Genomic DNA, 12,891 nt, shown 5'->3' on the forward strand with positions numbered 1-12,891 from the left:
ACAAGGAAACCTCTCCATTTCTCTTACAAAATGGAATAGCTTCTATGTAAGCCCTGAGCGCTCAGCTGTGTGGTTTAGAACAACACACACGTGTCGTTAGAGTGACCCTTCATGCACTTGCAGGAAAGCTAGTCTTTTTTGTTTCAACTTTTGCTAAAAATGATTCTCTTCAGTTACAGTCCTCCCCTGGGAAGCAGCGTCCGACTGCAGACAACAGGAGGTCCCCACTGGTACCGCGTGACCAGGGGGATCAGGTTTTTCACTTGTACAATGAAGATAATAGTATTTACCTCGAAGGAAAATGATGTCTGTTCAGAACCCAGTACACTGCTTGCCACATTGCGGACGGTCCAGAAACGTTAGCTCCACCCGCCCTCCTGACGGTGGACGTGTTCATTACACCGAAACTCGCGGTGCTCGGGGTCCTAGGAGTGCCTGCGAAGTTTCTGTTGCAGACTTCATGACGTCATCTACAGCCACAGAAGGTGTAGAGAATGGCCCCGACCATGAGCCAGTCCAGGGCTTCCCGAGCGCCGCCTCCCACTTCCAGTAAACCACAGATGGGAACGGTTTTTCCTGAAAGCTAGGCAGTCGTGATCCCTGCTCAATGATCCCCCTGAAACGTCGCCCTTTCCGTGTGCGTTGTTGCCTCAACAAGTGACACCTACCTGCTCTGTTTTCTCTTCTGACGGTGCTGTGGGGACCGAGGCCTCCCGTGGGGCTCCCCTTCCGAGTAGCGCTTCGTGGTGGGGGAAGAGAGCGGGCGGGGGGTGGGGGGGAGGGGGACCCAGAGACCGCATGGCCCAGGGATTGTGCCGTGGGGCCAGAGCGGTAGGAGATGGGGTGCACATCCAAAGAAACGGTGTCCTCATCGGGTCTTTCCAGGGGATTTCTTAGAAAACCTTTACACCATGACTAGGACGCTTTCTTGGTGTCACAAGCTTTCGCACTCCACTCTGCATAACGAGAGTTAAGTTTTTCTCTTGACCAATGAGGAAAGAAGATGCTTTTTGTGGTACCTGTTTTTCCTAAACTTTGGGAATCAAGCCTACTTTAAAAAATAAACTTTTCTTGGAAGGAAAATGAAAGTTCATAACTTTTTTTTTAAATTTTTTTTTGTAAAGATTTTACTTCTTTATCTGACAGAGTGAGAAATCACGAGTAGGCAGAGAGGCAGGCAGAGAGAGAGAGAGGGAAGCAGGCTCCCTGCCGAGCAGAGAGCCCGATGCGGGACTCGATCCCAGGACCCTGAGATCATGACCTGAGCCGAAGGCAGAGGCTTTAACCCACTGAGCCACCCAGGTGCCCCCATAACTTTGTTTTTCAGGGTTTTTATCTGACATTAACATCTCCTCTTCACAGAGTAAATTACCACCGGTCTCTTGCCTAATATAACAACGAAGAGAATTTTTATTATTTGGAGTGTTTCTTGACTGAATGTTATGCTCTCAGTTCCGTTCCCAGTTCAGAAACCATCAGGTCACCCGTGTTGATTTTATCATCCAAATAGGTGTACACGGTGACATCGGCTGCCTCAAGGAAGGCAAGTTACAGTATCTTCCCTTGGTGCAATCTCTTCTTTTTAAGTTCAAGTTCACTGTGTAGATCACGTGTTTAGTTTTGGCTTACTAAAGAAATAAGCGATGACCGTATTCGTGGTCTTTGTCCATCACATACATGGACGCCGTTCCAGCGGATTATGCATAGCCATGTGGCGCATCAGACAGTGCCGCTGCCTTGGAAGGTGGCCTGTGCCATGTCACAGTGACTTTGAGGGAACACCTGTGTGCTGATGGGCAGTGGCTGTAACTCGAGGTCCTGATAGTACCGTCTTTTTTCTAGCACATTGAGAACTTCTGATTTTAAAAGTATGAATCGCTATTTATTGATCCATTCAGTAGACAATCTTAGTATCTTGGATACATACAAGAAATTTCGGTTTGGTGAGCAACACAGAATGATGGGGTCTAGACTCCGGTTTCTGTAGGTGCTTGTGGGATAGCGGATGCTCCGGAACCTGTAGACTTCCCCTCGCCGGGTAGGCTCCCAGGCAGCTGACTTAGCCCCCTCGAGTCCTTAGGATTTCCGGTGTCCAGGCCAGCCTTGCGTTCCTGGGGCCTGCTGTGTGGGCATGGGGCGTGGTCCCTTTTCTGTGTAGTTGAGTCACGCTGCTGCTGTTTTGGGGGGTCTTCACATACGTTGGTGGGGGTGCTTTGGCGGCTTCTTCATTGCTTATGTGTGGGTCATGCCGGCCTCACGGGGGACTGGGAAGGTTCCTCCTCCTCTCTTCTCTGAAGGAGGCTTCTGAGATTGGCTGTCTTCTTCCTGACACAGTGGTTTTTCTTTGCAGGAGGTTTTCCATTACCAATTCAGTATCTTCTCATATTTTCAGATTTTCTCTTTACTCTTGAATTGATTGGATGTTTTACATTTCTCTCGGAGTCTGTCCGTTTCACCTCAGTGGACTGACTTGTTGGTATAAAGTTGTTCATGGCATCGTTTTTCATTGCGGTAGGGCCTGTAGTGATGCCTGCTCTCTTGTTTCTGATTTTGGTCATTTGTACCCTCTCTTCCTTTTTCTTGATCAGTTTAGTTACAGGTCATCGGTTTTTTTGATCTCAGAAATGCAACTTCTGGTTTCATTGATTTTTTTTCTTTTTTTGGTCTATTGTTTTTCTTTTTCCTGTGTCATTGCTTTTTGCTGCCATCTTATCATTTCCTTCCTCGTCTCTTGAGTTTGATTTCCTTTTTTCCTCTAGCCTCTTGAGATAAAAGCTCAGGTTACTGATTTCAGATTTCTTTTCTTTTTTGATGTAACTCTTAACTTGCATCCCCTCAGTTTCGATGTTGTATTTTTATTCAGTTCAGAATATATTTTGGTGAGTTTTTTTATTCTTCATTTCTTAGTCTGGCTTCCCAGGGGTTGACCCTGTTGCTACATAGCTTGTTGGTCGGCCAGTCATTCAGGAAGACACTGTCCAGTGGTGTGTGAGTGGGGGCGCAGGCTCGTAGCGCCCACCGCAGCTCCTCCTTCCCACTGCCCCCTACCTGCGGGAGCCCCCCTGGCTCCCTGGCGCCCTCAGCACTCACCTAGGCCTTCAGGAGTTCCTTGATCTCCAGGATTTCCCAGTGTGTCTGCTCTTGTTCCAGAAAGGTCCCCGGCTGACGGCCTGGTGGGCAGCCCCCAACCTACCACTCCCTGTGGCTGCCCTGCTGGCCAGGTCTCAGGAGTAGGTACGAGTTTGCGACTCCTTTCACTTCGACTCCCAGAGACCTGAAATGCGTGTTCTGGGTGGCTTTGTCACGTAGGTACTTACTGTTGGCGGGGGGGGGGAGGTTGGAGAGATTTGCCCTCCTTTTCATGCTGCCCTGGCCAAAAGCCCTGCCACAGGTGACAGTTTTAATCCCGTTTCTCTCGGGTCCCAATTACTTCGGGCAGTTTTTTTTTTACACAAATCTTACCTACACCTGTCTTACTGCAGCCCCTGTCCCTTCACTGTTCCACTAAACTGTCTCTAACAGATCAGTGTAGAGGCGCGAGAGGCACCGAGTACAGGGGCCGCCGCTGAGCTCATTCCCGCAGCCCCGTGTGGAAACACTGGAGCCCGAGCAGGCAGGGGCTGGGCTCGCAGCGCCGGTGCGGAGGCGTGGGGCCTCCCGGCACATCGGCCTCCGGCTCTGCTCAGGCCACGTGGTTTAGCAGGGCTAGAGCGCACGCTCCTCTGTCCGCACTTTCTTTCCTGGCCCCGGCTGCTCTGCTTCACACGGAAGGCAGCCCACAGACGCCGTCCAGAGAGGTGTTCTGTGCTGCCAGGTGGTGTCGTGAACGCAGATAGTGCAGCTTGAGTGTGCTCAGGGCCAAAATCCCAGCGGGACCACGTTGAAGGGTTGTGAATTGGCGGCGTCCCAGGAGGCACAGAGCGGGAGACCGCTGGAGAACAAGGACAGGCACGAACTCGACTGGCAGAAGAAAAGCATGGGTTCAGGCAGGTGGCTCTCTGTTAGGGGAACGTGGAGGACCTGCGGAGATGAGACAGGGCCTGTGGCCCGCTATTGAGTGCTGATGGAAGACTTCCTGTTTCTGGCAGGTTGGCTCTTCCGCAAGCCTCGGTTTGGGAGCTCTAAGTGACCCCATTTGGGGCCTGTCCTTTTCTTTTTAGCAAGTACAGCCATTTTTAAGATCAGGAAACAAGGGGTTGTCAGTGAAACTCAAAAGGTTCTGATCCTTGTGAAGCTTGTAATGGGGCCTGCGAGCCCCACCTCTGAAATCACAGACTTGGGGACGGAGGCCCGTGCGTCTCAGTGGGGGGCAGGGTGTGGGAGACGGCCAGGACTCCACGCCGCGTCCCCAGGGCCCCCTCTGGCCATAGCCAGTCAGTTTCATCCCGAGGACAGTCCCATTTGCATTGCAAGGCAGATTAAAAGTTTGGAACCACTGCCCCACAAACTGTCAGATTTCAGCAAGAATGCTCTTGGAAGTGGCAAATGCAGGTTGAGTAGGAAGTATTTCTAAATTCAGCCCGTACCTGAATCTGCAGACCTCTTGAGTAGATACAGTAATTAAAGATCTCCATGGTATAAATTTCTCCAGTACGATGAAAACCCACGCACATCAGATGAGAAATTTCCTTAGTGGCTCTAGTGAAAGGACAGGTGGTTTTTCACTTGTTTGAAACGGCTTGCTCTCGGGTGAGGGCTAACCGCGGTGGGCCCTGAGGCTGGGGAAGGCCGCCCGCCCGGCCACGCGGGTACTGACCAGCACGCTGCCTTGTTTCAGCAGGGAGGAGAGAGCGACGGCTTTTTTCACCCTGAGGGCCAGCCCCAGCGGCTCCCACAGCCCCCAGAAGTGAGACAGCAGCCCGCCCGCAAGGTGACGCTGACCAAGGGGGCCCTTCAGCAGCCCCAGCACCCGCCAGTGGGGTCCCACGTGCACTCGGCCGGCCCTCCGGGCATCAAGAGCATCCCGGGAGTTCATCCGGCCAAGAAGGTACTGCCTGTTAGCTGGGCCGAGTGCCGCCGACGCGGGGCTGTCCTCCTGCTCCTGGTGGTCGCGGTCGGCGTGCGGACAATTCTCCCATAGCAGGGCCGCGCGCACTAGGAGGGCTCGAGTAAACTTCTAAATGGACGGTAGTCTCTTTTGTTCTGGCTTCGGAGGCTGTGTGTTCATAAAAGGACTTCCCTCTCCTGACTTTGTAATGGGACATGTCAGGGAGAGGCCGCACAGCCGGGGCGTGTGGCTGTTTTTCTCTAGCTCTTGGGGACAACCCTTGGTGCACAGACCCCAGTCCGGCATACCTCCTCCCCTGCTCGCTGGCTCTCCGGGCTCTGCAGACCAAGAGCCAGAGGGATGTTTGCTCAGCCACTTTCTTGCTGTTCCCCCAGTTCACAGGCAGGAAAGCGAGGCCTTTGGGGGTGAAGGACCCTGTCTGAAGAAAGTGACCCTGACTCTGGTTCTTTTCTCCTTCCTTTGCTCTGAGGATTAAAGGGGTCCTGACCGACTGTGGGACAAGAGACAGGGGCATCCAGAATGCCTTCCGCACGGGTGCCTGTTCTCCTTTTGCGCACTGAGTTTAAAACCTCCCCTAGGAGAAGGGTGTCTGCTTTGTCCCGTTATGTCCCTGTGGTAGGGCGCCCTTCCCCTCAGCTGGTAGTGGAGCTGTGTCTGTGACTTCCCCAAGGCCTCCGCCTCTCTGCCCAAAAGTAAAGTCTCTTGGTGCATAAGTCAGATGCCCCTCATCTGATGGAGTTACGCAAGGGAAGAGGCAGGGCAGCAACACCTGCTTTGAGTTTCTTCTGGAAAGCTCTGCAGTCTCCTAGCTCCTCCTCTCTGCTTGTCCTCCTCTGATACTCAGTAGTAATAGTACCACTGTGAAGGCCATTCTGGGTCTTGGAAGTATTTAAATGACTTTGTTGACGTCATAAGCATTTGATGTAGGAGCAAACAAAATTACTCCCTTTTTGCAACAGAGGACGGGGGTACAGACATCAAATCTTAACTTCAGTCTTGGAAGGTTGCTCCGGTCTAAACTGGCTTCAGTCGGGGGCTGTCCCCCGTACACGAGGAGAGACATTAGAGGCCTCCTGCCCCCGACAGCTGTGCGCATCTGAAACCTTTGCTCTCCTGTGAAGTGAGGACAGCAGTGTTTCCCAGCCCACCTGGGCTCTTGGGAGGATCTCATAAGAAGATGCAGATAAAAAGCATGATCCCTGGGGTATAAGGGAAGCATTTGGTAAAGGATATTATTATTAATATTGTAACTTATTACAGCCAGAAGAATGCTCACCTACTGCTGGTTTCCAGCCAGTTTTACCTGCAGCTTTCCCCGTCCATTTCCACTGTAGTTAATTTCAGCAAAATCCCACACATTTCCCGGTGCTCACGGCGCTACGTGTGCTCCTAACCCCCTTCAGCCATCTCACCCCTCCGCCCACCGGCCTCCCCCTCACCCCTGCCGGGTAACCACCGGTTTGTTCTCGAGAGCTAAGAGTCTGTTTCTTGGTTTGCCTCTTTTTTTCCTTGTACATTTTTTTCTTAAGTTCCATATGAGAATGAAATCATTTGGTATTTTTTTCTTTTTGACTGACTTTGCTTAGAATAACACTCTCTGTCTTCATCCATGTCATTGAAATGGCAAGATTTCATCCTTTTTGTGGCTGAGGACCCTGCACGTGTGTGTGTTTTGTATGTATGCACACGTGTGCACACACACGCCCCATCTTCTTCCTCCGTTTGTCTTCCAGTGGACACTGGGGCTGCTTCCACAGTTCAGCAGTTGTGTTGTGGATTTTAGCCGTTCGGACAGCAGAGGTGCTGGCCCGCTGTTGTTTCCATTAGCCCCGGGGAGACCTGACGTGGGCCACCTTTTCATGTGTCTTTTGGCCATCTGGAAAGATCTCCTTCGGAGAAATGTCTGTCTTCTGCCCATTTTTGGTTGAATTGTTTGGTTTTAGGGTATTGAGTTGTATCAGTTCTTTATGTATGTTGGGTACTCGACCGGTATCAGATAGTCGTCTGCAGGGGTCTTCTCCCGTTCTGTGGGCTGCCTTTTCCAGCGTTGAGCTTGCTGAGCCTTCTGTCGCGCCGCAGTCCTAGTGACTTACCTTTGCTTTTGCTGCTGCTCTTGGGGAGACATGTGAGGACAGCGTGGCTGTGACCAGTGTTAGAGAATTACTGCGTGTGCTCTCTTGTACAACTTTTATGATTTTAGGTCACACATTTAGGTCCTTAATCCATTTTGAGTTTATCTCTGTGTGCGGTGTCAGAGTGGTCCTGTTTCATTCTTCTGCATGTGACTGCTCTGTTTCCCAAGACCCCGTGTTGAAGAGACTTTGTCCCTTTGCATACTCTTGCCTCTATTTTTTTTACTTTTAAAGATTTTATTTATTTATTTGTCAGAGAGAGAGAGAGAGAGAATGCGCACAAGCAGGCAGAGAGGCAGGCAGAGGCAGAGAGGGAAGCAGGCTCCCCACTGAGCAAGAAGCCCGATGTGGGACTCCGATCCCAGGACTCTGGGATCATGACCCGAGCGGAACGCAGTGGTTTAACCGGCTGAGCCACCCAGGCATCCCTTCTTGCCTCCTTTATGAAAGATTAATCAGCTGTACAGTTCTGCGATGATTTTTGGGTTTTCTGTTCTGTTCCCTTAATCTGCACGTCTGTTTTTGTGCCAGTAGTGTACTGTCTTGATCACTCCAGCTCTGAGGTATCATTCGAAGTCTGGAATTGTGATGCTTCCAGCTTTGCTTTCCCTTTCCAAGGTCACTTTGCCTGTTTTGGGTCTTTTGCGATTTCCGACAAAGTTTAGGATTGTTCTAGTTCTATGAAAGGTGCTGTTGGCATTTTGATAGGGATCGCACTTAATGTGTAGACTGCTTTGGGGTATTGTAGACATTTTAACATAATTTGTTCTTCAGGCCATGAACATAGAAGGTCTCTCCATCTCTCTGTGTCGTCGTCAGTTTCTTTGCCCCGTGTCGTGTGGTTTTCAGAGTACAGGTCTTTCCCCTCCTAGGTTTATTCCCAGGCATCTTATTTTTGGTGTAACTGTAAATGGGCTTCTTTTCTTAATTTCTCTTCATGTTGTTTCATTATTAATGTATGGGAATGCAACAGATTTCTGTACATTGATTTTTTTTATCCTGCAACTTTACTGAATTCATTCATCAGTTCTAGTGGGTATTTGGTGGTGTCTTTAGGGTTTTCTGTGTATGGTATCCTGTCATCTGCAGGTAGTGAGGGTTTCACTTCTTCCTTACCAGTTTGGATGCCTTTTATTTCTCTATCTTGTCCGATTGCTGTGGCTAGGACTTCTAGTCCTGTGCTGAATAAAAGGGCTGAGAGTGGATATCCCTTTCTTGTTCATGATCTTTGGGGAAAAGCTCTCAGTTTTTCCCCCTTGAGTATGGTGTTGGCTGTGGGTTTTCATATATAACCTTATTCATGTTGAGGTATGTTCCCGCTAGACCTATTTTGTTGGTTTTTAATCACGAATGGATGTTCTTCTTTGTCAAATGCTTTTTCTGCATCTGTTGAAATGATCATACAGTTTTTATCCTTTTTCTTATTGATGTGATTTACGTGTACCTTTTGATGCATGTTTTCCAGTGTGACTTCTCTTGAAATATCCTTTTGCACTTTTCAGAAACTCCTTTCCCAGGTGGAGTTTTGTTCCCTTCTGGGGAGTGTTAAGAAATGTCAGTTTGCGTGCCTTTCCCTTTGTGTGGTGCCCGGTTCATATGCAAAAGTTCCTTTATGATTTCTACTTACCTTCCTCTCTGTCCTTTTCTGGGATGGAACAAGGGGCCATTTTTGTCCCTTTGTACCCAGACTCCAGGACAGAATTAGGGTTAGGATGTCTGGAAGCCCTGGTGCTGTTGACTTTGACTTGCCACCTGCGTTTCTCTGCTGCCCTGCAGAGGACAAGTTGTGTTTTCGAGAAAGCGCTCAGCACGTGGTCCTTACCTCAGTGTCTCCTCTTCTTTAGAAAAGACCCCAAAAGAGTAGTTTTGAACCCGTGGGCAACTTAAAAATCTCCTGAGGTCGGGGCCCTACCTTAGACCAGGGACCTCGTCACTGAGGTGGCGGTGGGCGTGCTTACGTTTTGGTGGGGGTATGAAAGCGCTGTGATGTGCGGGATGGTGCAGCAGACGGGAGGTGACCCCAGCTACAGAACCTGCTCAGGTTCTCAGGGTGCCGGCCACACAGAGTCACAAGGAGCCTCGGGTCCATAACGTTGTGGCTTGTGGGCGCATGGTGGCACCAGTCCCCGTGGATGTGGCCTGGAGTACGCCGGGAGAAATTTGGGCTCTGGAGTTGTTAGGACCAGACCCAAACAAGTTTCTCAACTGCTCTGACCCTGCCGCTGCATCTGCCAGCGGTGGTCATGTGGAAAGTGCCTCCTCCTCCTGCGCTTGGTACCGAGGTAGATGCACACGCGACACTGCCGTGTCTTCCTCTGCCCAGACTCTTGGGGGCCGTGTCTTCCTTTGCCTCTGCCCAGACTCGGGGTAGTTTCACCTGGACATTCAGGTCTGCTCTGGTGGTGGGTGGACGTACAGCCAGTCCCGTAGCTCATGGTCGATTTTAATGGATTCTGAGAGGGACACCTGGGTGGCTCAGTTGGTTAATGGATTCTGAGTTGTTTGTCCCCTTGTATAATCTTAGTAGCTGTAGGGAAAAAATCCAAAGCTTCAAAGTCAAACTGTACTTTTGCTGTTGCCAGGTCCTCATGCACGGGAGAGGCCGAGGCGCGGCCGGAGCGATGGGCCGGGGACGTCTGACGCCCAACAAGCAGAACCTCCGGGTGGTGGAGTGTAAGCCTCAGCCCTGTGTCGTGTCTGTCGAAGGGCTCTCCTCGTCCACGACGGACGTCCAGCTGAAGAGCCTGCTGACGTCAGTGGGTCCCATTCAGGTGTGTCTCCCGGGGCCTGTTCCAGGACCCGCTAGGTCTCGATTAATTCCCTTTTGGTTACTTCATGTTAAAATATCACATTTGAGAAGAAAGACACGCACGTTATTTATTGTGGGTACCTAACATCAGAACTTTTGCCTTCGATTATTTGGAAATTTTCAGATGCTCAGTTATGCAATATATGAAATAGTCCTGCCGCGCGTCCTTGCGGTGTCCCGACGCTCTGCTCTGTCGTGCACTCTCGGTTGTAATAGCTTGTAACTTGTAAAGCATCTACCCTCCTTGGCCCTAATTTGGAGAAATAGCTCACGTGTTAACAACTAAGAAACCTGGTTTCGATTTTACAAACATGAAGTGACGCAGACTATAGTTTGGTCTCTTTGTCTTACGACGGGCAGTCTCCGCTGAGCCGGCTGCCGGCGCGCCCAGGTCCGCAAACGCCAGCCGCTGCGTCCGGTCTCACCGGTACACCCGCAGAGGAGCCAGCTGGCCTGGGTTTCCTTGAGCTTTGTGTCTCTCGGGTCGCGTCCCGTCTGCATCCGAGTCGTGGCCCTCTCGGGTCCCACCGTCCCCCTTCCCCGTCCCAGATGCCGTCGCACCGCGGCAGACCCCAGTGGGCAAGACGAGGACTGTGAACCTCAGATTTGCGCGCGCTTTCCTCTCGGGCTCTTTCGCAGCCTCTTGTTGCGTGAGCGAATGGGGAAGCGTTTTCAGACTCGAGTTGATACAAATAATTCTTAACGTGTTTGAAACCTGTCTACCATTGAGAGCCAGTCACTACCTGTGAGGCGTGGATGAACATGCTTCTCAAACCCGCCCTGTTCTTCATTTCTGGAGGCAGAGGGGAGCGTTCGTGTCTGTCTTTGTGTCCTAATAGCACGTTAGCACTTGGGCTTCCGTGTTCCGGGCGGCCGACGGCGCAGGGGTGCGGCCGAGACGGTCAGTGATGTCCCGGGGCCTTCACCGGCAGCCCCTGCGCACAGGTCCCCGCGACGGGGGCGGGTTTGCGGGAGCAGAGCTGACGGGCACTGGACGTGCGTTAGCGTGTGATTGTCCTGGTCTGAGTCTCCCGCGCGGTGGGGGAGAATCGGGGGTCCCCTCACAGTGGGTCCAGACTAACAAACCAGAGCCGGATTTGGGGGTTCTGAGGCCTGGTGTTTCCTGTGAGGGCTCGTGGGCAGTCTCATGTCTCGTGTCTCTGTTGCCCTGTGGGCTGGGGGCGGGGGGTGACAGTGTGGCTGCTTTCTCCACGGTGGTCATGGCTTTGCTTCCTCACGAGGAGTCTTGGTAATTCTCCTGAGCATCTTCGTGGGACGTGGTTGTCAGGGTCCATATCTGAACCCCGGGCAGCTTCTCACCACACTGCTGCTTGGAGCCACTGTCGGGGCACTCACCGTGGTCTTAACCATCTTAAAACTTGAATTTTGAATTTTGCCTTTGGGGCCTGTAGATCTCTTGTATGCCCCCCCCCGTTCTGAAAAGTACTGGAGATCGGTTAGTTATAAAATAAAGTTTGGTTGAGGGAACCTAACGCCCTACACGACGTAGGATTATTTAATGCCTTGTTCTAGGCTAGACAGCGAGGAAAGATAGGAGGAGAATGCGTTTCAGGTTCCACCGGGTACCCTAAAAATGGGGTGAAGGTGACCTTCCATCCGACCCGGAGAGCTCCCTGGGGTGTGATGAGCGGAGCACTTAGAGAGCGGCCCGTCCTTCCTCCCTGGGGACAGAGGGAGCGCGTCTTGCCCTTCTTAGTCCCCTAGGAGGGTTTTGAGGGGGACTTCATAAACACCGTATTCACAAAAGGTCAAATTTCTTAATTAAAACAAAAAAACAAAAACAAAACCAACTAACATAACAAGGCCCCGCCCGTGCTAGCTAGCTGAAGAGCGGCCCTGGTCACACACTGGAGAATGATGTTTGCGACGAGGCTCGCTCATGGCGTCCGTGCGGACAGGCCCGGAACTGATGGCGCCAGTGACCCGGGCCTTCCGCGGCCCTGCCCAAGCCCTGCGTGGAGCTCCTGTGTGCGGCGGGCTCTGGTGCCACCTTGTGTCCACTTCGGGTAACAGCAAGTGGTGGTGTCTGGGGCAGGGAGGTACCCTGTTCCTTTGGGCCTTTCTGTTAGAGAAAACCGTGGCGCTGAACCGTGGAACGGGTACGGCGTGCTCAGTGTGACACTGGACCGTGACGGGGCGGCCACATTTCTTCTAGATGAATGCGGTATTCCCTTAAATGGTGCTCAGAAGACTCTCTAGAGGGTCCGGTGTAAGGCCTCTATTTGACTCCTTCTCTACGGAGCAGAGAAAGACCTGTTACAACCAGGGGGCAGCGGTGGCGTGAGCAGTGCAGGGTGTGTTCTGAGTTTCAGGGGAGCGGGCACAGTGGGGGAGCCACGGGGCGCTCCGCAGCAGTGATGGCAGGAGTCTGATCTGCGAGAAGGCCATGCCTTGGTCTGCAGACCCAGCGGGAGGCAGCTGCACCTTGCTCACGGGGGGCTGGGGCGGCTGTGGGGCAGTGGTGCACACACCTGACTGCTGGCTGCTGACCTGCACAGCTTCCCGCAGGAGTGACCCTGACCTGCTGCTCTGTCCTGAAACCCAGAAGCCAAGGGAGCTCTTGCGGTCAGGACAGAGGATGGCTGAAACACCTGTGGCTTTTTTGCTTCATTATCTTTACTTCCCCTTTTGGTAGGCTGTGCCTGAAATGGTGCCAAGAAGAGAAATTTGTTATCCTATAAATAACTGAAATGTCACGGTGTGGAAACAAAAAAGTTGTTTCTTCACAAAAGCAGAACGTTTGGAATCACTTAATGAGACTGTGTGGCCGGTTCCCTGCTGCGATCGTCACTGATACCATGGTCCAGAGAACGGGGCAGCGGTGCCGTGCACGTTCTCTCTGCGGCCCAGCGGCCGTGCGGGTCGTCCCTGAGCTGGGTCCAGAGTAGGGGAGGCCCTGGGCAGGTTGTTGTGGAGGCTGC

The 12,891-nt window shown here is 52.0% G+C and overlaps 1 protein-coding gene across 2 annotated transcripts in view; it reads left to right on the top strand.

Annotated features, from left to right (window-relative positions):
• The window catches only part of RBM33 (RNA binding motif protein 33), a 127,886-nt gene that overhangs the window by 108,135 nt on the left and 6,860 nt on the right, over nucleotides 1-12,891 (top strand). The window contains exons 15-16 of one of the 2 annotated variants that reach the window (XM_044246909.1): nucleotides 4,778-4,987; nucleotides 9,723-9,911. In XM_044246909.1, the coding sequence (XP_044102844.1) occupies nucleotides 4,778-4,987; nucleotides 9,723-9,911 (399 nt within the window). The remainder of the gene's footprint in view (nucleotides 1-4,777; nucleotides 4,988-9,722; nucleotides 9,912-12,891) is intronic. The other variant, XM_044246910.1, reaches the window with a different exon arrangement.

Source organism: Neovison vison, chromosome 4 (genome assembly GCF_020171115.1).
Source record: "Neovison vison isolate M4711 chromosome 4, ASM_NN_V1, whole genome shotgun sequence".
Lineage (NCBI taxonomy): Eukaryota > Metazoa > Chordata > Mammalia > Carnivora > Mustelidae > Neogale > Neogale vison.